The sequence below is a fragment of the Electrona antarctica genome, assembly GCF_951216825.1.
Source record: "Electrona antarctica genome assembly, chromosome: 24".
Taxonomy (NCBI): Eukaryota; Metazoa; Chordata; class Actinopteri; order Myctophiformes; family Myctophidae; genus Electrona; species Electrona antarctica.
The window spans coordinates 19,953,431-19,980,037 of record NC_136803.1 but is presented as its reverse complement, the minus strand read 5'-3'; the positions used below and the strand labels follow the sequence as shown (position 1 = coordinate 19,980,037).

Below are 26,607 nucleotides of genomic sequence, written 5' to 3'. Positions count from 1 at the left end.
CTTGCCAATATTTGGTCTTAAATCATGGCAATTGTGCTTTAAAAATCCCTGCCTGATGTCTGTATGCTCTAACCACTGATTGTAACATTTAGAATTCAGTGTTATTTCAAGGTTCCTGTCCATTTGTGACATCAAATATTTTCTTAATTTCTTTTTGGGGGGTTCTGAGCTCAATTGCACCCAAAAAACCTGAAATTTTAACATTCGGTAGATTTTCTGTGGTCTGGGGTTTTCTGGCTCAAACAAGTGCTCTGATTTCGGCTTGTTTTTATTGCAGCTCAAAAGACTTCCAAACCCCAGAGAAAACTCCAGACCACAGAATATCCACTGACTGTTCAAAGTTCAGGTTCTTTGGGTGTAATTGAGGTCATAAAACCTAAATGAAAAATAAATAAATTAACCCATTTAGGCCTGACTGACACTAGATTCTACAAAATGTCTTCTAAATTCTTACAATTTTTCAAAATAGCAGACCTACAAGCTCACTCGGTGGCGCGCTAGATTCTACAAAATGTCTTCTAAATTCTTAAAATTTTTCAAAATAGCAGACCTACAAGCTCACTCGGTGGCGCGCTATGAGCTTGTAGATCTGCTATTTTTCAATAGTTAAATTATAACATAATGTTGGGTTAAATGGGGTTATTACGGCCTCCAAGGCTTTCCTCTACCTGATTTGGAATAACTAGGTTATTTTTACAAAACAAGTTTAACCGGTCGGTGTCTGTCAGATCACAGCAATGTGACCTGACAACCACACACAGCGGACGGTTATTGTCCCTTCAATCTCCTAGTCGGACGTGCCAGACACATTTGATCACATTTTCATGTGCAATTTGTTTTTTCCTGCCTGTTCACTCACTAATCCTCTGATTCCCTCTCTTTTCTCTCTCTTTCCTTTCCGCTTGCCTAATTTACAAATAAAAACAAACCTCAGTGGTTGCTAAGGTTTAAGGTAAGTATCTCCTGTGTGTTGTTGTCCTCGCAGTGCACAGTTGCTATGAGGTTCTCACGTTTGTTGATGCTGTGTGGAGAACTGTTGTGGTTGCAGAATAAAAAAATAAAAAAAAATATCTCTTGACTGCTGTGATGAGAACCTTGTTTGCTTCTAATGCCAGATTATTATGCTTAGTCGAGCGCCGAAAATAGCCTATCTACGAGCTCGCAATACGCTGCGTGTTGTGACCTTGCAGATCGTCTGTTTTTGGTGCGCGTACGCCGTACGTGGCTAAGTTTAACCCGAGCTTTATCTCGTTTAAAAAAACAGGTATCTTGACTCATTACATTTTTCTCTCTCACTCCACGTTGTTCTCGTTGCAGTAATATCTTCACCCACACTGTCCTTGTTCTTATCCCTCGCTTTCCTCCCCTTCCTCCTCCTCCTCCTCCTCCTCACAGGCAAGTGCCCAGAACATGAAGGCCGGCGCTGGTGGCCTGCCTCGAACCAACCCCCCCACACAGAAGCCCCCCAGCCCCCCCATGACAGGGAAGGGGACGCTAGGGTACGTACGACCGACCGGTGGGGACCAACCCCCACCCCTCCCGCGTTCTGGCACTGTGAACCACACAGGAGCTTCATGGGGACTGTCCATAAGTCCGACCTCCTGTTAGTCCGACCGACGTGGCCGGTTAGGACTGAGGTTAGGGTTATAGCGACCTATGTGGCCGGTTAAGACGGAGGTTAGGGTTATAGCGACCTACGTGGCCGGTTAGGACTGAGTTTAGGGTTATAGCGACCTATGTGGCCGGTTAACACTGAGGTTAGGGTTATAGCGACCTACGTGGCCGGTTAAGACGGAGGTTAGGGTTATAGCGACCTACGTGGCCGGTTAAGACGGAGGTTAGGGTTATAGCGACCTACGTGGCCGGTTAGGACAGAGGTTAGGGTTTGGGATTGTGTTGGTTTGGAATTATGCGAGGTCGGAATATTGAGAGAGAGGTCGGAATATACGAGAGTATATTTGTGGCTTTGAGGCAGTGGTGGCAAGCAGTGGGTTTCTCTGGGTGTCATCATTCATTGGCTCCGGCTTTTGTTTATTTAGATGTGTCCTCGGGGCTGTTTATCGATGCCGTGACGATGCGTTTGATCACAACTGTATCGCGGCTGTTTAAAATGATACTCTGCGTTTTGATCACAGCCGTTTACTTTCAAGCGCTTAAAGCCTCTAGTCTTAGTGAAACGGACTCGAGGCGGTTGCAACCGTACTTGGACCGTCTTTCTTTGTTTTGCTGTGTACACCAAATCTCTTCGCTGATCTACAAGCTCACATTGTAGATGCTGTTGTTTTTGGCCATTGTTTCCCCTGGAACAGGAATGCTGGGGTTCAATTGGTTAATTAATTAAAGATTCTGTATTTTGATCACAGCGGTGGAATTAACTGGTGTGTGAATGTTTTTATTTTTATTTTTTGTATTTCTTCGCTGCATTGTTTGATCGACATTGTTTGATCCAAACGCAGCGAGGAAGACTGGGTCAGGATTCCACATTGATGATGCTGCTGTGCTGCCTTTCAGCACGCGGGGAGGAACATCAATACAGAATGCAATGCGAACGAGTTAAAACCTTCTGAGATCTGAGCCAAAACAGATGTTTCTGAAATGAGGCGCACATTTTATACTACACTTGTTCTCTGTTCTGTACATAGATACAGTAAAATGCCTTGACTGTGATGTGGCATTGTCCTTTCATCTGGGTCTGTAGAGCGCAGAAGTCCTGATGTCTCGTTCATTCCCTGGTTTGCGGAAGTTTTTCCTCTATGGAGAATGACATTGGGTCATCTTAGAATCGTCTCGCATAAGAATTGTGGTCCAAAAATGGGGTGAATGTCTCGGATGCTGTCGGGGAGGTGTCTTTGTATCGTTTACGAAAGTCAGTCACTCATATTTTGATCCAGTCTGTTGCTAGCGAAAATGTAACTAATCCAGCGGCAGTAACATTAGCACTTTCTCGCAGTCAGTTGATTTATTCATATCCATATGAGTGAAACGTCCGGGATGACTTTTATTTTGTGTTGTAAGTGACGAGCAGGGCGTCACTCAAAATGCCACTAGGGTTAACTTGCCAAGCTGTTGAGTCTACTCTCCCCTTCGCCTGACCTTTCGCTGGGATTTTATCTAATGCCAGGGCACAGGACAACTGTTATCACAAAGGACATGGAATTTGCTGTGACCTTTTTTTGATAGTAGTAATCAGCGTGGGGAAATTGCCAACCAACAAGCGACTCAAAGCGCTGTGCAGTTTAGAGCTGTTGATCTCGGACGCTTAACCCATTTAGACTTGAGGACGATTCTACAAATGCCTTCATTAATCCTGACGGTTTTCTGAAAAACCCTATGTTTCTATGTCAGTCGTTTTTTCATGTCAAGGACCCCCAAAAATATATGTAATTGTCCGCCGACCCCCATCTGAAAATGTGGTGTTCCAGGGACGCAAGAAACAAAGATTTGAGTTAAAAACGTTTGCTCTGAAAGAATGTATATTCAATATATCAATCACTGCTAGAGCCGTAAAAGAATTCTCTTATGGGGGTCCCTGGCATATGTTTTTAAATGGGGTGTCCGCAGGCTAATAAGTGTCAATTTGGGGGTCCTTGATATGAAAAAGTTTGGGAACCCTTGGGTCTAAAAGATGTCTGTTGAACATAGAATGGAATGTTGGACATTCTCTGCACTCTGCAAAGAGCTCATCAGTGAGGAATAGGAACGAGTATTGATGCTTGTTCACTGTTGTTTATTGTCCTAGCTGTCTCTTATCCCACTGTGTGTTCTGTGTGTGTGCACGCGCAGTCGCGCACGTGCGTGTGTGTGTGTTCGTCCAGCCCATAACACGTGTGTTCTGTGTCACTCCTGGGACCTACAGTAACTGGGCGTGTGAAGTTCATGATGACCTTCAGAAGCGTGCGTGCATGCGTGCGTGTGCGCGTGCGTGTGTGCGTGGGTGTGTTCCTTCTAGATGCATGTTGGTCGTCCAGCTCAGACCTTCCATGACTCACTGTGTGCCGCAAGCCCAAAGTTTCGGGCAGGCATCTTTTTTGTATTGTTGTTGTTGTTGTTTGTATGTAGTTCATAATTCTTTTAAGCTTCTCCTCCCCAGTTTATCCATTTTTAATTTATCTTGTGTCCCCTGTCCCTCACTCCTGGCTGCCCCATGTTTTCCATAGCAACGTTTTTTGCTCTCTGAGTTGGGTCATCATCCCATAATGTTAATGTTAGTTGGAACCTTGCATGATAATTTAATCCTTATCGGTCTCGCAGCAGGTAAACATTCTCAAGAGTTTTCTTTTCAAGTCTTTTCATAATAACATTGATAATGGTATATAAAAAATAATTCTCCTCCTATTGGATACAATAAATGCCTGATTTATAATAATCACTAACGTAGCAACTAAACACCACGGAACAATTCTGCTAGTGATTTGTACGCGACAACGTTTTTGTCGGAATTATTTTTTTTTTGCAGATAAATGAAGGTAAAACAGAAATTTTAAGATGTGCAGCATTCAACCAGCAGGTTCAGCCCCCAGACACCTGTGGATCCGCCCCACCACCCCCCTGCCCTCCCCCCGCTCCCATAACGACCCTATGTGCCCCTCCCCCACCACCCCCGTGTCAGTCACGTGTCGTTCCGTTTTTAAGTTTGCACCTGTTTGTTTCTCGCTCTCACCCCCCCCCACCCGTCCTCCACACCTCTCCTCTGTGGATATGTCCCCCCCCCCCCCCCACCCCCCTCAACTCCTGTCCTGAACCCACACCCCCTCCACCCCCCCTCTCACAGGCGCCACTCCCCATATCGGACGCTCGAGCCAGTGCGTCCGCCCGTTGTCCCTAATGACTACGTCTCAAGCCCGACGCGCAACGTGGCGCCCCCCCTCCAGCAGAGCCCTGCACGCACTGCGTCCGTTAATCAGAGGAACCGCACGTACAGGTACCCCCCCCCTTCCCCCCTCCCTCCCTCCCTCCAAGAAAACAAACAAGAACTAAACAGAAACTTCACTACCCAGCATGCCTCTCTCTACTATACCTTCTGAAACACGCCCACCTTTCCTGTCCTGTCCTGTCCTGTCCCTCTTCCTTCTTATAGTCCGGCAGCCAACAGGCTTCTTTTGTTTAAAGTGGGACATTTGGTATATAGTATTTTTTTTGTATTAAAATATAGTCTATATACATAGTACATTCATTAATCCACTTGCTGACCGGCTGTCACTATTGGGCAATTTCTTTTATAGGGGTTTCTTGTGACCGTACCATTAACATCCGATGGCAGGAAAAAATGTCAAACTTTCCTTATGCTTTAAGTAGCATGTGAGGTGTCAAACTAAGGGGTTTTGTCATGATTCTGAATCCATTCCAAGCATCAGCTTTGCACAAAAAACACTCCTTGGGCTAAAAAACGGCCATAGACGTCATGACAAATGGGATGAGGTCGGCACAAATGTGATGAGGTCAGCACATTTTGGGCACATTTGGGCAAGTGGCTATGGCTATGTATGTATATAGATAATATTTTAGGCCAATAAAAAAAGACTATATACCAAATTTCCCACCCCACAAGCCCGACTGCCGGACTATTACCTCCCTTGTTCCTCCTCTATTCTCTTGAAATGAAACCTCTACGATGACTCACTCCTTCACACCGGCTGAACTAAACCTTTCTTTGATTGTCCCCGGAAGGACGCGCAGCTCAGAAGGCGGAACCCTCTTTTTTCGTCATGGAATGTTTGGAGAGTAGTTTAAAGGGGGTTATGATGAGGAACGTGTTGGAGGACTGCCAAGTAAAACATAATAATGTCATTGTCTCTCGCTAAGGCCCTTTAAACTAGAATTATACTTAGTTGTGGGATGGTGTCCTCCTGGCTGATGGGATGGTGTCCTCCTGGCTGATGGGATGGTGTCCTCCTGGCTGAGCCAAAAAATAGCCAACCCACAAGCTCTTAATTATCAATCCTATAAAGTATAGCATCAAGAATCATTTGACCAATCGATTTTATCCTCCTTAGAACAACAAATATGCCCCCATTAGAATGACCAGATGCGTGTTCCAGTGTAATAATCCATGCCGCCACATGTCTCTCAAGATGTGGTCAAAACATTCCCCTCTCAAAGTAGTTAACCCATTCAGGCCTGACGTCGAAATAAAAAAAACGTTCGCTCTGAAAGAATATATATTCAAAGATTTGTGCCGCATTTTTACGATTTTCCAAAAATAGCAGACCTACAAGTTCATAGCGCGCCACTCGGTGGCGCGCTATGAGCTTGTAGATCTGCTATTTTTCAATAGCTAAAGTATAACATAATGCTTAGTTAAAACACCAAAAGGGGTTCCCGCCCAAAATGGGTTAAAAGCTATAATATGACACAGATGCGTCCTCAGGTCTAAATGGGTTAAGTCGGTTAGCTTATTGTCGGTATCAGTCTGTCCCTTTTGCAACGTGCTAGCTAGACCCTGGGAGATGGATCGGGATCGCTAAGGTGGATCATCTACGCACCTACTGACGAGTCGACTCCCAGTAATTGGAGCATGACTTATTCTAAGCTGTGCTATTCATTATGCTGAGTTGGCAGTGCCCAGAATCGAACCCAGAACCTTAACCCATTTTGGGCGGGAACCACTTTTGGTGTTTTAAAGCATTATGTTATACTTTAGCTATTGAAAAATAGCAGATCTACAAGCTCGTATGAGCTTGTGGGTCTGCTATTTTTGAAAAATCGTCAATGTGGCGCAATATATATTATTACAGAACATTTTAACTCAAATCTTTGCTTCTGGGAAGGTCCCTGGAACACATTTTCAGATGGGGGGGGCGGAGGCATATTACATATAATTTTTGGGTTCTTGACATGAAATATTGAGCACCACTGATACAGAAACATAAGGTTTTTCAGAAAACTGTCAGGATTTTTTTAAATGTCGACGTCAGGCCTAAATGGGTTAACATGCCCTCGAACTTGAGAAGATATTCTTAGATTTCCAGACTCGCAAGGAGGCACTGTTTTTTTTTTTTTTTTTTTTTTTTTTTGAGACGTGCGTACTAGCGTGCGTTTCGTCATCAACGCCCACCTGCCTTACCTTTTTGGAAGGAAAAACACAACAAACCAAAGACCCATGGAATATGTTAAGGGGCTCCCCAGGGCCCAGAACCAAGATAAGATTGATTTTCTTCTTTGTTTTTTCTCTTCTTGCGACACTCTTCAGCATGCTGTCGTTTTTTATTTTCTTCTTCTTCCACCCATCATCTTCATCCTCATCATATCCACCTGTTCCTTCTCTTCTTGTCCATTCAAAAGTCTGCTACTGTTATGCGTGTGTCTCAGCAGCTCTTGATGTGGTATTATTTTATATCATTTATTTTTATATACATCTTAATGTCTTTTGTTATGTCACTAATGTGTCAAACTGTTGGAGCTCACTGTCTTATGTCCATGTGAGGTGTCCGTCTCTTGTTTTATTGCTGTACATTATAGTCATTTCAAAGGCATAATAATAACGTCTCATGTTTGTGAACCCATGTAGTGATCTTGAGGGTGCCATTTTGGGCATTTGTAATGTAGCAGGCTAATGATAGGACTTTTAAAAGAATTCCTGCCTAAAAAGACAAATATGCCTTAAAGGGACACTTGCAAAAAAATATATATGTTAATGACATTTAGAAGATTTAGAACACTTTCCTGGGGGTCTTTATGTGTGTAATTTGTGGTTTTAGACATTTTAGATTTTAGCAATGAGCCCAGTGCCTCTGATGTCATGGACACTGGGCTCACTTACTTCCTGTACTACAATTCCCATAATGCTTTGGTGCACTACTCCTCCTTGTGGATAGGGGGAGGGCTGTCTTACAGCCTGGGTGCACTTGAACTTCCATGCGCCGCCAAAGGAAGCTGTCTTTTGCGTCATTTCCAGGTTTTTAGACAGCTGGTGGATGGAAATGAAGCTCCACCCACGTGGCAGAATGCCGCTGGGGCAAGCTTTTCCGGGAATCTGGCCGACGCGGCCAGATTCGCAAAAGACAGCTTCTTTTGTCCGCGCATGGAATCTTAGGTGTGCTCAGGCCCTTACTGAGACAACATGTAGTACATTTTGTTACCCAAAAAAAACCCAGTGGGCCATTGCATTCCAGTGATAACAAATTGCCATTACTAGCACCAGGAGAGTGTAAAAGAGAAATTAGACGTTTGCCCGGTACCCAAACTAGTGAAAATAGCAGATTTACAAGCTCACAGCGTGGTTATGAAATTTCTTAGATTATGATTTTATTTCTTCATAAAGTTACTGGAAGAGAAAAATCTTGGTTTGGAATTTTGGTTTAATTCTTTTTTTTGTATGTTTTGAAATAATACTGGTAATTAAAAAACATTTAGGAAATATTAAAAAATAATAAAGGGACCCAGAAAACGATGTGTCCGCGACCCACAAATGGATCCCTGACCCAGTGTTTTGGAACCAGGGGTGTAGGGGGAGCGCATTCATGGGTGTGGTCTGACGTGTGTGTGTGTGTGTGTGTGTGTGTGTGTGTGTGTGTGTGGTGTGACGTACGTGTGTGTGGTGTGACGTACGTGTGTGTGTGTGTGTGTGTGTGTGTGTGTGTGTGCGTGCCCACCTCCAGCAGCGGCAGCAGCGGAGGCAGCCACCCCAGCAGCAGTCGCAGCAGCAGCAGAGAGAACAGCGGGAGCGGCAGCGTGGGCCTGCCCATCGCCGTGCCCACCCCGGCTCCGCCCAACGCCTTCCCAGGTAAACCAGCGCCGCCACTCCCCCGTCTATTGTCGCTGTGTGTGTGTGTGTGTGTGTGTGTGTGAGACTCTTCTCTCCCGTGTAGGCTACTCAACTTAGCAGGTTCCGCCCTGGGCCCGAGAAACCGAGATTAATTTACCTTTGCAATCGATGCCATGCCCGGCATCCCAAAATTTGTTTTATTCCCCATAATCCAGGGGAAAAAAAATAAAATAAGTAGCATCTTTTAGCATTTTATGCTAACGGACAGTGACGTTTACCTAAAAACGGCCAAAATACTCATGTGGATCGTACTGTGCAAAAAAATGCGATATCCAGCGCTTGATTAGACCTTAGATTGACTTAGTTATGATTATTTTTAAACTGATCGCTCGTATAGAAAGGCCTAGATCCACTACGGTGACCTGGTCGACTTTCACGTCCAGGTTTTGGGACATGTATTACAAATACAGCTGGCATTGGGCCCCATCGTGTGGCCATTTTTGGGATGGCAGCTATGGAGTTGGCTCAGGGGCCACTTAGCAAAATACCAAGCTAAAAATGTCAGTGGATTTGTTTTTGCGTCCAGATACCCCGGCTTCAGACGCGCCTCCTCAGGAGACTTTTCTCAGCTCTGAACCCGTTTTGATTTGGCGTTAATAGGAACCCGTGTAAATTATTTTATTTTGTACACGACTAGTCTAAAAAAATTAAGGAAACGCGGCATAAAAAGCCACGTTTCCATCTATAAGGCCAAACGTCAATGAACAAAAAACGTTGAATGATGAAGTTACAAAATTAGGCTTCATTCACTGAAATATGAAGAGGAACATATAATGAACAGATTATCACAGGTGAATAAATACTCAGCTGACATCAGGCCACGTCACTTTCTTTGGAACGAACGATGCAATAATACCTACAATCTTGTTCAAAACAATGAAAATAACGAATTCTATTTTTATTGGTATGACCATGACGGGCCGCAGATATACATTTAAGCAGAGGGCCACGGGTTGAGTAGCACTGATGTAGCGCGTGTGACTAATCACTCTTCCTGCTGGAGTCTTTCCTCCCTAACGTTAATCCTGTCTTTACCTCCCTCACTTCTTTCCTACCTTCTTTCCTTCCTTTCCTTCCTTCCTTCCTTCTATCCCGTAACCCCTCCTCTGCGTCCGGACGTCCCGGGTACAGCCCTCCCCGGCGTCCCCGCTCCCTCCAACAACAATGCTAAGCCACCCTCCGCCGCCACCACCCCCGGTGCCCCCACCACCGCCCTAGACGGCCCCCCACAGGCCCCCAGCACCCCCCTAGAGGTCCCCCCACTCCCCCCTCCCCCTCCCCAGCTCCCCCCCGCCGCCGCCTCAGTGGCTCCTCCTCCTCCTCCCGCTAGCTCGGGCCCCCCTGCTTCTTTCGGCACGCCCACACAAGGTGAGTGTTTTCACCTGCCCCCCGCATGCACCATCCCATCCCATCCCACCCACCCCAGGCATGAATGAGGTCCCCCCCCCCCCCTCCCCCCTCTCTAACCAACATGTCCAACCCTAACTCCTTTCCATGACCACTTAAATCATATGCTTCATTGATGAGGGGTCCCTCAGGAGTCTATGCTTGGTGCGATCGTTTTTTCAATCTATGTAGCAGAGTGGCTCAGAGCCTCAGCCTGTCAAATGTCAGAGTCTAATGTCTCCCCGGTCCGTAGGGATATCCCTTTGGTCTAATGGTTAAGATATTGGGGCTTTCACGCGGGAGACCCGAGTTCGAATCCCGGTCGTTAACATCTACACCAAATCTCTTAGCGAAAAATGGCTGATCGACAACTAAGCCCCCAGCACGTTGCGTGCGTGCAGATACTACTATACAGTATAGTATGCCATAGTAGTATTATGTTACACAGTTCATGTAGTAGTATATCATGATAATAGTATTATGTTACATAGTTCATGTGGGGAATCGGTAAGATCGATGTTGTTGTAATGTCTAAGTACTGGACCCTCGTCTGGTTCTGACAGACAGGTAGTGTGTGCAGGCTGGGTGGTGTGTGACAATCCCGTTGAAGTATTCCTTTGGTACGGAGACTGCGGCGGCGGGCCCGGGAGAACAAATTAACGGACACGAGACAGTATCACGCTAAGGTTCCCAAAGTTTATTAAACAAACAGGAAACATATATAGTGCTGGATCATAATGACGTGACAATAAGATATGAGACAGAAGAACGTGCCTACTGCAGCAAGGCTGACCTTGCTGCCGCCGAGATGTCTCTCGTAGCCTATCTACAAAGTATGCTACAGTACAGGCAGTACACAATACATATCAAGTACACTGTATCTCAAGTTGGAGTACACAGACATGGGCAACTCATAACAGATGTCGACAGGTTTTTACTCGAGGCCAGGCCGGACGGGGCCTACCAGAGTTACTGGTGGTAAATGATGTGGTGAGATGAAAGGCAACATTGGTTTGTTTATTTGACTACCTTCAGGAAGTGGGCCAGTAATGGTCAAAGAAACATCGCAGCTGTGTTGAGTGTTGACCGACTCCCATAAATCATAGCTAGAGTTGATCGTTTATGATAAGTCGAACCCGCGGCACACTGCCAGACTTCTTGGACTACCGGCCAAGGTGCCTGGACCGCTGAGCCGCGGGCTCGACGGCAGTCTTAGCTCAGTCATTTTCTATGTCATTATTGTTACGCTTTGAAGAAAACCTAGTGAGTAAACATTCGTCCCAATCTAGAGGCTGCATAAAAGCCACAATACTACTCTGCCTCCAGGGCATTCTATTTTGTTATTATGGGCACTTTGATGTTGCCAAAATTGCATCCTAGGCAGACCCCATACATAATCACATCACTAAAGATGCCCTCACTCTACTAACCCATACATGTTTAAATGGCGAAGTCCTCGCTTCTTTTGGGCTTGTTTTCATAGACCCTGTGGCTTGTTTCTCTCACACAATCTGGCAACACTGACCACCACCCATTTATTATCCTCATTTGGCAACGCCCCTCCGAACCCCAGCCTCCCTGTACCTGTGTCCATGTTATCTATCTGTCGCATGATCCTGTCTGGTCGCAAACGTTTGTTTTTATTATTGATTCTTGTATAAAGGTATTTGTTTGTGTGTGTCACTTCATTGTTTTATTTCAGTGGTTTTCAATTTATTTCTTTATTTTTTAATTCAAGAACCCCCATAAGTAACTCATAGACCCCCTTTCCACTGGTTGGTTCCCAATGGGAACCGGTTCAGTTCTTTTTGGTTCTTAGTCCATGAGCCAGAGCTCCAAAATTGGTGGGAAAAACTAGACCTATATTAAATTGTTTATAGGATCAATACAAGTAAATTAATACATGATAACCCTTCCACAGTAGTGGCTTTTTCATATTTTCTATTTTGCATATTTTCCTACATAATGCCTCATTTGCATATTTAAAATTGTACAATAAATCATTGTCTTCGTGTAAGTAATCGACTGGGAGGTGTCATGGTGATAACAGTCTAATATAGGTGCTCAATTCATAATTACCACCATAATTAACGTTCCAATTTTGGAGCTCTGGCTCATGGACTAAGAACCAAAAATAACTGAACCGGTTTCCATTGGGAACCAACCGGTGGAAAAGGGGCCTCAGAGTTATTCATAGTCTAATATTTCCGGTGGTGAGGTGACCACCGAACTACAACATGATGTCACTGAGCCGTGGTGAAGAGCAAACCACCGCTCTCCCCAGCCCTTCTCTCTGTTTTTACTCACCACCGCTCCACGTTATTACAGCTCCGGTGGTCACCTCACCACCGAAAATCCAGACTATGAATAGGCCTTAAGGGTCCATTTTGCTACCCAGAGGGACCCCACTTTGAGAACCACTGTCTTTTATGTTTTATGGAAAAAAGAAAAAAAAGTGTTCCGTTTGTATTTATTTATTATGATAGTTGGTACACGGCACAATCCTCAGTGTTAAAATCGGTAAAATCCTCAAGTGTTGAGGTATCAATTTGTAACTCAAGAGAGTTTACACAGATGTAACCAAATTAACCCTTAACGGACGGTTCCAGTGGAAACACCTGGCTGGAACATCAAAGTGACAACGTGCAGCTTTTAAACAACGGAGGATGTAATGGTGTTACTACTCCCAAGCCCAGTGGTGGTTCTTCTTCTCGGCTCCTGGGGGGAACCGTGAGGAATAATGCCCGGGTGTCATTTCGTTTAGCCATCGGGGACTAATTTAGCCTCATGACAGCGAGTGAATTCATTTCCCCTGCTCTGTTGGAACAGAGAACGATCAGTCATCTGGGTCAGCTGCATTAGAGAGGACTGGACTCGCTGGGACTGGATGTGACTGGATGCTCAATTCTCTAAAGCAGTGCTTTTTCAGCCTTTTTCATATCAAGGCCCATTAGTTATTTTTGCATTTTTGACGGACCACTGATGAGATTTATCCTCTCTAATTGTGTAGACTTCTTGTAAATTAAGTAATTCATATGTTTTGACAATAATTTATTTGACTCTTGAGAGTGTAAAATGAAGCCAAATGGAACCTTACACAAGACAAGAGTGACGATATTTCCTCTCCACAGGGCATTAACTGTGAAGGCTAGGTTTGTGCTGCCCTATAAAACCAAACGCAATAACTGTCCGAGCACTAAAAGCTGAGACAAATGACTTCACGCTTTATTCCCTGACCGGACGGCCGGTCAACACTTATCGCTGGTACAAAACGACATGGACTGTTGAGTAACATTTAATGGTATAAATGTTTGTTCATGAATACTAAAAGCTTTGTCATTAATCACAACTTTGGTTTTTAAGTAAGAGTAAGACCATTTTTCACTCCCGATTTAGAGCCAGACTTCACCAAAGGCAGTGGTTCTGGGATCCCTGCCTTATAATATGCCTTAAAGGGACCACTTTTAAACCTATCTTCATTGAATTGGTCCTCACTCCTCACTAATGTTCATGATAAAATTACACAATTGTTTGTCTTGTGTCTCATGGGAGGGCTGTGGACTTTAACTGTGGACAGTTCAGAAACCCGACCACCAGTGACATCATCGATGGGGAGTCCAAGCTAATAGAAACTGCAGGCTTTCTAGTCCTGAAAAGTTGCGATGCGATAATGGAAGCCATCATATTGGAGACAAATAAATAAATATATATATAATACCTAGGCTAATACCTGCACTAATACATGCAATCATTATTGCCTCCTATAACCCACTATACAGTTGGAGGCCATCGATATTGTCCTTTTCCTTTTGCTGAGGTTTGCGTGATCTGCGCAAAAGGACAGTTAACCCATTTTGGGCAGGAACCCCTTTTGGTGTTTTATTATGTTATAATTTAGCTATTGAAAAATAGCAGATCTACAAGCTCATAGCGCGCCACCGAGTGGCGCGCTACGAGCTTGTAGGTCTGCTATTTTTGAAAAATCGTGAAAATATTTATTTCAGAAAACTGGAGGATTTAGAAGGATTTTTTTTTAAATTTTGAGGTCAGGCCTAAATGGGTCAAATGATAAGGGACAATATCGGTGGCACCCAACTGTAATAACTAAAATAAGTCCCTGATTAGAGCCAGCCGATCTCTAAACTCCCCCAGGTGAGAAGCATTACCTCAGGACGCCGTTAGTCACTCATCCCTCACAGCTGCGTGTGCCCCTCATGGATTAAACCTCTCAGTCGCCACGACTGATTTCAGTCATTTTGGTTCCGTGGAAGCCAAGCGTGTCGTCATAGGCCTATCTCACAGCCCGCTTTCCACGCCCACTTCCGGTAAATAGTGGTGTCTTTAACATGAGCATTTACACGTTTTTTTCTCTGGAGAATCTAAGTACATTTTCTAATGTAAAAATGTGACAGACCAATATTATTATGAAGCAAACAAGATGGTAAATCAGGTCGAACAGATAGAACAACTACCTTGAGAAAACAAAAGTTGTAGACTTCTTAAATTACCTCGGTTAACATGTAGTGTCTATGGAGTGACGTCACGCTATCACCACTAACCCCGAAAGGGGGCGTATTTAGGGGGGCGGGGAAATTCTGTGAGATAGGCTTATTGGCGCGATTCATACTCTTATTTTAGAGCCGAATAAAAGTCTGTTCGGCTCTGTAGAGCCTACAATGTGACGTCATTTGAGGTTCGGGGGGGGGGGGGGGGGGGGGGGGGGGGTACCGTCCTAAAGTCGGCTCTTCGGTGCTACTGAAAATTTCTGACGAGCCGAAATCATTTCGGCACTACAGCGAAATATAGGTAATCCACAAGCTCACAACCTATTTTCGGCTATTAGTTATTTTAAGATGAAAGGGTATTTGAAGTGATCAAACTGGCAATAGAATGCAAGTTTAGAAGCATCTTCCAGAAACATGAATGGTCTCAGAAATGTCATGTTTTCTTCAGCCTGGTCGGCCCCTAAAACAACATTACATTTTCAAGTCTTGAGATTTTATTATCCTTTAACCTTTGTTAATTTTGCACTCTGGCGCCCCCTGGTGGTTTGCCAACGTCCCCCCCCCCCTTCCACACACAGGTGCTCCACAGTTCTACAGCATGAACCGGCCGGCGCAGCAGCAGCAGTCCCAGAACCCTCCTGTAGGGGGCTCGCTGCCCTACCGCCGCCCCTCGTCCGTCACGGGGCAGCCCAACATCCAGAGCAACCAGCTCAACGGAGGGCCACACTTCAACCAGAACCAAGGTACGCTAACGCTGCTCACACCTGGGTATAGAGGCAAGGCTGGCAATCTGGTATTAACAGTATCTTAATGGCACCACAGAGCTGTCAAAGTCGTACGATTAGTCACACACGTTGCCGCAGTGAAATTTGTTCTCCGCATTTGACCCATCTCTTGGAGCGGTGAGCCGGAGCGGTGAGCCGGAGCGGTGAGCCGCGCTCGGGAATCATTCGTTGATTTGACCCCCAATCCAACCCATTGATGCTGAGTGCCAAGCAAGCAGGGAGGCATTGAGTCTTTGGTATGACCTGGCCAGGGATCGAACCCCCAATCTCCCAGTTTCAGGGTGCACACTCAGAAGGTCGCTTTTTTTACGACCGAAACTGATGAATGAAGCAGTGAAAAGTGGGAGCGGGAGTATGTGTTTTAGGAAAAAAAAGATGATTTCTCTGGTCTCTCTCTGCTGATTTCTGATCGTCTGCACCTTTGTTAAATTGACACACACACACACACACACACTCTCCTCTCTCTCTCTCTCTGTCGCTCTAATGAATTAGTCTCATGTCCAGCAGCTGTGCCTAGTTTCTACCGGCATCCGGGAGCTGCCTATGCCATAAAAAGCATAGGTGAGTTCCAGTCTAGTCCACTATGGACCATCATTACAGAGACACACAAAGGCTAGATATATATATATACGGTATTATGGGTACATAATAGGTGTTATTGAATAGATGGTCTCTTTTTCTTTTCCTGTTCTCATTGGGTTGCCTTTGTCCAGATTGCATTCTCCCCATTCCACTGTACAGTACATTCTCCCCATTCCACTGTACATTCTCCCCATTCCACTTCCACTATTTTTTTTAGCTCAATTAGAATCACGATTTGCTTCACTTCTCTTTCTCGACTCCGCCCAGAGACGACTGCAGGCTTTTCACTAAATTCACAGGTAGCCTACGCTAGTGGGTCCCAGAGTGGGGTCCGGGGACCCCCAGGGGTCCTTCAGGGAGTTCCAGGGGGAGGGGGTCCCCAGCTAAATGATAGTTTGGAACCAAATTGACCCTTATGGGACTGTAACTCAAATGGAGTGTGCAAATGGAACAGTACACTCTCAGAGTGAAATTAACATTGATTTTACAATATAAATTGGGATCCCAGAGATAGAAATGCCATTAAATGGGTGCCTGTAGACTAATATGCATGTCAAACTGGGGGTCCTTGAAATTAAACGGGTTGAGGATCACTGGTCCCTCCCTGGAATATCTTTTCAAATGGGGGTCCACGGGCTAGTAATTCGTGTCAATTTGGGGGTCATTGACATGAAAAAGGTTTGGTCCCAGAACAGCCGGGACTAGAATGAAAAGCAGCAGCAGTGTGTCTGTCGCTGGTCTCCGGAGTTGAGAACGCACGGCGGCTTTTAGACTTCAGCAGTAGCATCAGATCCCCTGCACCCCCCCCCCTTTAGACTTCAGCAGTAGCATCAGATCCCCTGCACCCCCCCGTGGTCTGCAGCAGCTTTGATTAAAAGCCGTCTCTGTAATCTGATTCGTCTCATCTATTTAACTGTCGTCACTAAACATCACCGTCTCTCTCTCTCTCTCTCTCTCTCTGTCTCTCTCTCTCTCTCTCTCTCTCTCTCTCTCATATATATATATATACTCCTGTCTTCCCTGAGAGGTCGGGACAATTGATCTTTTGTTCTTTCCATGTGTCTGTTCGTATCGGCTTCCATTTTAAACCAGTTCTATGCTCTCTGGTTCTATATCTCTCTATGCTCTGTGGTTCTATATCTCTCTCTGGTCGTCATTAGGCCATGAAGCTGTAAAACTAACGGACCGACGCCCACGTGTCTACTCTGTGCCTCTAGGCGTGCAACGCATAATAAAAGGACAGAGACTGAACCAGAGCGCTAGCCCCCACCCCCCCCCCCCCCCCCCCCCCTGCACTATTAATTTCAGTGGAAGTTGCTCAGTGGCGTTTTGAAGCACCCGGAAGAACCCTCTACTTCCACATTTGCCAACCAAATTTTGGTTGGCAAATGCGGAAGTGCAACCGAGCGCTCAATGTTAAAGCCCAGCAGCTGCACAGGGTTTCCTCGTCATGAATCCACGGGTCCGTCTGCAGTTCACGCTCCAAACACTAGGGCCGAGTGCATCGACGCTGGAGAGGCTCACTGTGGGCTTTGGTGCAACGGCTTAATCGAACAAATGTATTTAATTGATTATTTTTTTTAAATAACCCATTTTCAGATCCGATTCTAAAAATGTCTTCTACATCCTGACAGTTTTCTGAAAAAGCTATGTTTCTATGTCGGTGGTTCTTCGATTTTTCAAAAATAGCAGACCTACAAGCGCGTAGCGCGCCACTCGGCGCGCTATGAGCTTGTAGATCTGCTATTTTTCAATAGCTAAAGTATAACATAATGCTAACACCAAAAGGGGTTCCCGCCCAGAATGGGATAAATCGATACGTTTTATGAAATTATCAATTCATAATCGATCCCTATTTTGGGCATGTCACGTATGAAAAGTATCAAATGTCAAATGTTTTGACAATAGCTGTCGTTCTGCCATTTTCATTATTTTTGCAAGAAATCGTTGTGCAACAAAGTGGTTAATTAACCAATTTGTTGATATATCATTATTTTAGATGGAAAGTGCGATTCTTGATAATTGATTGATTTTATTGATTTTGTGATGAATAAAAAAAAATTACCAATAGAATAATCGCTGAGAATATAATTGATAGTTGCTTGCAGCCTTATTCTTTCAAGCTCCACCCTCCAGATTTCTTAAATGTTCCACTTCTCAACATTCTCTCACTCCTCGCTCTCTTTACGCCTCCTCTTCTTCTCATTGTCTTGTCCTCTCTCTCTCTCTCTCTGTGCATTCCGTGCGGTGGTAGCAGGTCCTCTCGCGCCCCCTCCCCCCTCCATGCAGATCACACCCCAGTTACCCCTGATGGGGTTTGTGGCGCGAGTTCAGGAGACCAGTAAGTGGTTTTTATAGTAGCTGCAACAAGCCTGCAACCCCTCTCTCTCTGCATGTTTTTATAGTCCCTTTTCACTGCCCAGCCCTAGTGAACTCACATCTACCCCGACCCGGGACCCCCGCCCATGGGTGGGCAGTGTTTGTATTAATGGTATTTGGTGTTTCCGCGATTATTAAAAAAAAAGCAGATCTACAAGCTCGTAGCGCGGCGCTACAAGCTTGTAGATCTGCTATTTATCAACGGCCAAAGCATAACATAATGCTTTAAAACACCAAAAGGGATTCCCGTCCAGAATGGGTTGAGGGTTACGGGCAGTCCACACCCAAGAAAAGGATGACTATTTGAGAATATACACATTTTTCCACTGTCACAGTGACATATCTGGGTGCATCGTGTCTTGCAGGTATTCAAGAGAAGTCAGCCACCAATATTAGCCTCTCCAGGGTCTCGTCCCTAAATGGCGATTTGTCCCTCAACCATGTCTGTGTTAGTAACGTTAAATGGGCACCTCGCTTAAAAACAACAAAAAAGTAATAACCTGTCCTTGGACAAATATCTTATCTTTTAAAATAAAATGACGGAATGTTCCCAGCGACTGCTTAGTTTGCACCCGTTAAGATCTGAATTTTAGATTAGCTTCCTGGAAACACAAATTGAGTTGGCGGGTACCGTGCGTTTGCCCAGAGCGTTTTTGGCAGGCTGACTTGTTCATGAATTCAGAAAGGGGTTAATGAGCAAAAGAACAACCAAAAAACAACTATTCTAACAAACAATTTGTTAACAATTCTCATAAAAGATTATTCTGAGCATGATCTCTCTAATGGTGCATGTTGTTGTTGTTTGCATGATGGGACTTGTGTTGTCTTGTGTCTCTGTTTTAATTCTGCAGCAGGAATTTGAAAAGGATTGTTCTCAACACACCACACATTGTCATGTGTCCTTCTCTTCATAACCTACAGTTACCTGAGCAGCAAAGTTAAAACCTTTTACACTTAGTTAGTTGACTGGAGTCCTTCCGGGGAGCGCCCCAGGGGCCTGTACTAGCCCGCCTCCTTTTCCCCCGCTCTACGCCTCCCAAAACAATATCAGGGTTAAGGCTTAAAGGCGGTCCACACCCAAGAATTCTAACTTGGATAACGATATGTAAGGATAACGATGTGTGAGAATACACATTTATTCCACACTGCTGAAACATGACGTTCTTTAACATATTGTGCAGGAAACCATAACGTTCTGAGTGTGAGGGGAAATTGGAATAGATCAATATATCGACACCGACAGCCAAATAGATATCAGTGGGAGCATTGTAATGATAACTTCGTAACCACATGAATCCAGGCTAATAAAAATAGCAGATGATCACTATGCTGCGCGTTGTAAACTTGTAGATTGGCTATTTTCAGCACTGAGATACCGTGTAGAGAGGAGGGAAATTTCTAGCGGACCTAGTACTGGTGTATATAAACCCCCTGGGGCACCCCGGTCAAGTATATATCGTTTAAAGGGGCATTCCACTCATTTTCAACATTTTACTATGTCATTAATGTACCTTAGAGCGGTTGTGTGGAAATAATAAAAAGGTTCCCCCATTCTGTGTTTCCTAGAACTAGAGGTCTGAAAAAAATCATTAACATGGTGAAACACATCTTGATGATGTCATCAAGATGTGTTTCACCATGTTAATGATGTTTTTCATAATTACAGTTCTAGGAAACACAAAATGGGGGGACTTTTTTATTATTTCCACACAACAGCTCTAAGGTACATTAATGACATAGTAAAATGTTGAATGTGGGTGGTTTTCCCCTTTAAGTGGTTAAGAAAATAATATACATATTATTTGCAGCAACATCCAGCATGGACTCAACCGGGCGCATGCGTTTGGTTCCGACATACTAACAGCCCGACAGGCATTATTCCAGTTGTCTACTCTAACCCAACGTATGCATCCTCAACCTTCCATGGTTTCTGTCTCGCCATTCCTCACGATTCTCTCTCTCGCCTCCTGCTTCCTTCACTTCATTCCTTCCTTCCATCCTTCCCTCCCACCGCCCCGTGTAGTCTCGGACGTGCCCCCGCCGCCTCCCCCCGCCGAGGAGCCGGTGTTTGAGGAGGCCACCCCTCCCCCGCCCCCGCCGGAGGAGTACGAGGACGATGGGGAGGAGGAGGAGGAGGAGGAGGAAGAGGAGGAGTCGGCCGTGGTGGAGTACAGCGACCCCTACGCCGAGGAGGACCCCCCCTGGGCGCCCCGCACCTACCTGGAGAAAGGTACGTACGTTCTGACCTAACACCGCCTTCATATTCTACACACGCGTTCCACACCCCCGCATGGAGTGCGGTGCCCGGACTCGAGTCGATCGGACTCACGGTTCTCCAGAACCACCACATTAGGTTCCCAAGTTGCATCGTTCTCAGGTAGGCAGGTAGCGGACGGGCATGTACAGGCCTAGTCTGGTAAATGCCCAAATCAGAATTGTAAAGTACTATTCAATTTCAGCTTGGACATGCATAGCTGTCACTTGCGGTATAGAGACAACGGAAGGTGACTTGCACCAAACATTTTCAACAAATTGCCCTCTCTCCTTTTCATGCCAACTTTCCAGGAGGAGAAAGGCTGTAGTTTCAGAAGTTAGCTTTGAATCCCAGTTGATGATTAGGCAGGTTTCTGAACGCCTCTGAGACAAAAGAGGCCCCTTTTCCACCGGGGGTTGAACCGGTTCCGTTCTTACTCCGTGAGCCAGAGCGCCAAAATTGGAACGTTAATTACGAATTGAATGGGCAAAACCACACCTATATTAAATTGTTTGTTTATAGGGTCAATATAAGTACATTTTATATATGATAACCCTTCCACAGTAGTAGCTTTTATTGTGAATCCGAGACCACCACCCTGACTAAGAATCAACCAGGGGACCACTGTGGGGATAGGATAGGGGCTAAGAGTGCTTTGGTAGCTCCCGCTATGCATCCCATGTCTATAATGCATTATACTGTATCACCTTGCATTATAATCATGTATGTATGATTATAGTTGTAAGAACCAAAATACGCATAACTCTTTATTCTCAACCGACTGTTCTTAAATAATGACTAAAATGTTATACTAGTGAGCAGAGCGTTTAGTTTTGATTTATACATTTTTTGAGTGATTTATCGAGCCTTCTAAATGAGACATCTGACACACTGATGTGTAACTTACAGTATGTACGAGTTAGCAGACACCCTATTACATGGGCACATTTCCTAACAATGATAACTACGGCAGTCCGGTACACTTCCCCTTTCCTGACATCCTCCTCCTTCCCAGGAACTGCTGTCAACACTTCCAGTAACTGTTAACTACATTGACGCGTCATCTTAAGGTCACCAGGTCACGGTTTCTGAGGACATGGTTACGGGTAGTCTGTCTCTGCTTTTAAGGCTGTAGTGGAGTGTCATGTCTCTTTGTCATTTTCTGGCTCGAACCTTGCCCTGTAATATTCTTCAGGTATGCCAGTATGAAAACACTACAGTCACAGAGATACGTACGTAGTTACAAAAGCTAACCCTGGAACAACATCTATGAATTAATAATGAATTGCATTTTGATAGCGCTTCTCCAAGTGCTCAAAGCGCTTTACAATGGTTCATTCATTCATACATTGGGAGGTGACAGTCAACGCCAGCGTCCTTACTTCCCACATTCACACACCAATGGTGGCGAGCTCACACCAACCAACTCATTGGAGGCAATGCAGGGTTCAGTGTCTTGCCCAAGGACACTTCGACATGTAGGACAGGAGGAGCCGGGATTCTAACCGCCGACCCAGGGATCATTGGACGACCTGCTCTACCTCCTGAGCCACAGCCGCCCTTACAATTGGGGGTCTTTGACATGAAAAAGTTTGAGCATTACTGACAGAAACATAGGTTTATCAGAAAACTGTCATGATTTAGAAGACATACATTTTGTAGAATCAGTTCTCGGGTCTAAATGAGTTAAATTGTCATCTGGGCAAAAAAGAAATCCTGTGGGAAGACCCCAGGTTGAGAACCACCAGATCTAAATCTTAAAGTAAACCAAATCTCTCTCTCTCTCTCTCTCTCTCCTCTGCCCCCTAGTGGTGGCGATCTACGACTATGCGCGGGACAAGGAGGACGAGCTGTCCTTCCAGGAGGGCGCCATCATCTACGTCATCAAGAAGAACGACGACGGCTGGTACGAGGGCTGCATGTGCGGCACCACGGGCCTCTTCCCCGGGAACTATGTGGAGTCCATCATGCACTACGCCGACTGAAGGAAGACACCGGACCTCTGACTGAGGAGGCGGAGGTGAAGGTGGAGGAGAGGAGAGGAGGAGGAGGAGGAGGAGGGGTGGTTATGAAGGGAGGGAGGGGAGGTGGGTAGCAGACGTTTATCCGACACACGCCCAAGAGTCCGACGGTCATTGGCCTCGGTACCCAGGGCTTTTATTTTCGTTCGCATTGGGCTAAAAAAAAAAAACGAGATACATTTCCTGGTCTAGGACAAGGACTGTCTAAAGAGGACGAGACGCGAAGACCGTACGGGCGACGCCATGTTGCTTATGGTGCTCCATGGAAGGAAAGAAACATGCGCAGTTGAGACCAAGGAAGCTGAACACGGAAGTGTTGGCTGCATATAGCCCATTGCGCATGTTTCTTTCCTTCCATGGAGCACCATAAGCAACATGGCGTCGCCCGTACGGTCTTCGCGTCTCGTCCTCTTTAGACAGTCCTTGGTCTAGGAGTGGAAGTGAACTACAGTGCAAGAGGGCCGTCGCTCTCAATAATGGTGACGACAGTTTTCTCTGCTGTTTTCTACCAGGGAGGGGCGGAGAGGGGTGGAGGGTGGCAGCGGCGGGTGATCGGTGAACCAATATTCTCTAGCGCTTGCTCCATGTGCGCGCGCGCCCTGCACCCAGAAAGCACGCTGGCTGGACCAGGCTAGACAGTCATTAGTCTCGACAACGCCGTCGCTCCCTGACATGCGCCACGGGTTACAAAGCACCCGTGCTGCGGGTTTTAAAACCAAATCACCCGTCGCGTGTGGTTAAAAGCCTAAACCACACCAAAGGGTCGCCATGCAACTCCTTGTGTCTAAAAGGTTGTCAAGGAGTTGCATGGTGACTTTTTGGTGTGGTTAGGGACGACGTGGGTTAACGTGCGACAGGACATATCACACCGCTGGGACAACGCTAAAACTGTCTGGACCCTTTGGTGTGGTTAGGGCTTTAGGGTTAGGTTAGTGTTTGGGTTAGGGTAGGGGGTCGGACTAATGACTGGCGGACTCTTGGCATGTCGGAAACAAATGCCTGCACCCGAGGGAGGGAGGGAGGGAGGGATGGAGAGGATATACCGAGTACCGGCGGTTTATACAAGTTTAAATTGTCAAAAAGGTCAGAGACTTTGGTTCAAGACAGAGCATGATCACACGAATGGTGGAAGGAAGGAATGGTGGAAGGAAAAAGGTCGACGAGAGAGAAACGGTTTTGACGAGAGAGAGAGAGAGGGGGAGAAGGGAAAGTGGTTTGAAAGGTTCTCCAAAAAAAGAAACGACAAACTGAAACCCTGGTCATTCTCTCTGAACATCAAACCCAATCATCGTTCAACAACCACTACTCCACATGTTATTTTTTATTCCCAGTAACATTTTTCTTATTATTCTTTTTGGATGGCGAGGAACGGTGAACGTGTGGGGTTTTTACGGTATATTTTTGGGAGACTGTATTGTTTTTAAGGCCACTACAATTTTGTTTTTGCTTTATTTTCCTCTTGATATATATATATATATAAATATATATATATACTTTTTGTGTTTAGCCAATTTGCCCTTATTTTGAATCCTATTTATTTGGACCTTGCAGTGGGATATATACAGTGAGTATATGGTAACTTGCGCTGGTTAGACAACAAGCTTGTTGGGGGGGGGAAATCCAAGTCGAGGCCCAGATGACGAGGGCTTCGAGGCGAACATCTCTGCTTCATGTTCTAAATGTCTATTAACGCCTAACAAACACTACAGTGACGTTATAGTCAAAAGGTCTTTCTATAGTATGAATACAGAGATGATGATGATAATACTAAAGATTATATACTCTTATCTTGTCCGTTGTCGCGAGTTAACACTAGCGTAGCACTCGCGTATATTTGACGGACTATATCATTATTTCGGTGGCTCGTCGATGAGTGTGCCAAAGCTGTCATTTACTAAGATTATATAGTATATACAATATATGTATACATATACGTGTATATATATTAGTATACCATATATATATATATACATGTCTTAATACAACAAAGACCATAAGCTAGATTTCAGTGGGTTGTTGTGGGTGTCTGAAAAAACGAAATATACGAAACCACAGTATTGCTTGGAACAGAAAACATCCACCGCATTTTTAAAAGTGAAATTGATCATTACTGGGGTTGAGACTCTTAACCTTGACTCTGCCAGATTGTGGCAGTATTGAGTTCACTCCTCCTGCCTGGATCTGGTCTCTCTCAAGCAGAGACGATGAACCCGGAAGCAGCGGGACAAAAATCAGATATCTCCATAATAATTTCGAGTTGTAGTCTTGTTGGGTTGTGTTTACATTTGCGCTGTGGCACAGCTTCGATATGTCATCAGTCTCGCGTTGGTCCCGCCTCTAGCATACGGCCGCATATCGCTCCGATCAGAAATGGTTCGGACTGGAGTGCATCGTCTCTGCCCGAGAGAGTCCAGATGGGAGCAGGAGGAGGAACTCACTGCTGCCACCATCTGGCGGAGTCAGGTTAGAGACTCTTGTCCATAGGCGGTCTAGTGGTGACAACACCTTTGCGACTATAGATTCCTCGGGTGGCTAGGCTATTGGCTAACCCAGTGGTTCCCAAACTTTTTACCCCTTGACCCAAAAAAAATAAAAATAATTATGTTTGCCCCGGGACCCAAACTAGTGAAAATAGCAGATCTTCAACCTCACAACACGTCGCTTCGTGCCGTTGTTGTGAGCTTTTATATCGGCTATTTTCACCAGTTTGCTAACCCAGTGGTTCCTTTCAAGGACCCCCAAATTAATAATTAACTAATTAGCCCCGTGGACCCCCATTTGAAAAGATATTCCAGGGACCAGTGATTCTCAATCCGTTTAATTTCAAGGACCCCCAGTTTGACATGCATATTAGTCTACAGACTAAGATTTTTTTTTATTTAACTCTGAGAGAGTACAAATATACATTTGTACACTCTCCAGAGTTACAGTCCCATAAGGGTCCATTTGGTTCCAAATTATCATTTAGCTGGGGACCCCCTGGAACTCCCTCCCTCAAGGACCCCTGGGGGTCCCCGGACCCCACTTTGTGGGAACCACTGGGCTAACCCACTTGTTGAGATGGGTATATTTTGTTGACCACGTACGTGATGGCTCATGGTACAAACAAGGCCTCATACTGTGTTTTTAGGCTGGGAAGAGTTTGTCGTTCTGCCTTTCCTCAGTCAAAAACAAGAGGAGGAGGAGGAGGAGGAGAGCCTATTGGGTTCTTCTATCTACTGCACAATGACCTGGATTTCTCAAGTCTTATGTTACTGCCTCTCTCCAGCTCTGTGATGAATAATGGACCATTATTATGATCGTCACAGAGGTCGCGGAGATGGATGCGTAGACAGACGGACAGACAGACAGACAGACGGATAAATAGATGGAAGAATGGATAGATACAACCGCCGGCCACTTATTTGCAGTGTTCATGATATTACATCCAATATACTTTTGTTGTTGTCGGCGTTACCCTCCCTCCCTCTTATTTGTTTTATTTCAGGGAGGGGGGGGTGGGGGGGGGGGGGGGGGTTGTTGTTCAACCCAAGGGGTCCAGAATCGAGTTAATATGCTTGCAGAGTGACAGGACTGCATGTTTTCCATGAACAGGAGAGAGAGAGAAAGAGGAAAAACAACAAAAACCTCTTTTCTTTTTTTTAAAGAAAAAAATCTGCTCTATTGATTATTAATGTCTTAATATTTTTTTTTAGATATAATAGTGTGGTTCCTGTTTTTATTTTTATTTTATTATATTCACCCGTCGAAGCCGACGACAAGTTTAAAGGTGGATCATTGTTATTTTTAAGCAGACCCTTGTGCCATATTTGAAAAGTGTGTGTGGTGGTGTTAAAAAAACAGGTTGTCACTTCATTTGCAATAAACGTTGGCGTCAGACAGAGTGAGGGTGGATTGTCGTTTGAAAAACTAAACTTCTAAACTTTTTTTG

At 45.1% G+C, this 26,607-nt stretch overlaps 1 protein-coding gene across 5 annotated transcripts in view; it reads left to right on the top strand.

The window, feature by feature from the left end:
* The window catches only part of LOC306917478 (abl interactor 2-like), a 36,827-nt gene extending 14,141 nt beyond the window's left edge, over nt 1-22,686 (top strand). The window contains exons 4-11 of one of the 5 annotated variants that reach the window (XM_079495711.1): nt 935-952; nt 1,396-1,499; nt 4,772-4,921; nt 8,598-8,722; nt 15,234-15,398; nt 18,280-18,363; nt 20,425-20,631; nt 22,465-22,686. In XM_079495711.1, coding sequence (XP_079351837.1) covers nt 935-952; nt 1,396-1,499; nt 4,772-4,921; nt 8,598-8,722; nt 15,234-15,398; nt 18,280-18,363; nt 20,425-20,631; nt 22,465-22,640 — 1,029 coding nt within the window. In that variant the 3' untranslated portion in view covers nt 22,641-22,686. Of the gene's footprint in view, nt 1-934; nt 953-1,395; nt 1,500-4,771; nt 4,922-8,597; nt 8,723-15,233; nt 15,399-18,276; nt 18,364-20,424; nt 20,632-22,464 lie in introns of all 5 variants that reach the window. The other 4 variants (XM_079495710.1, XM_079495713.1, XM_079495712.1 and 1 more) reach the window with 4 other exon arrangements.
* Nucleotides 22,687-26,607: the final 3,921 nt, after the last annotated feature.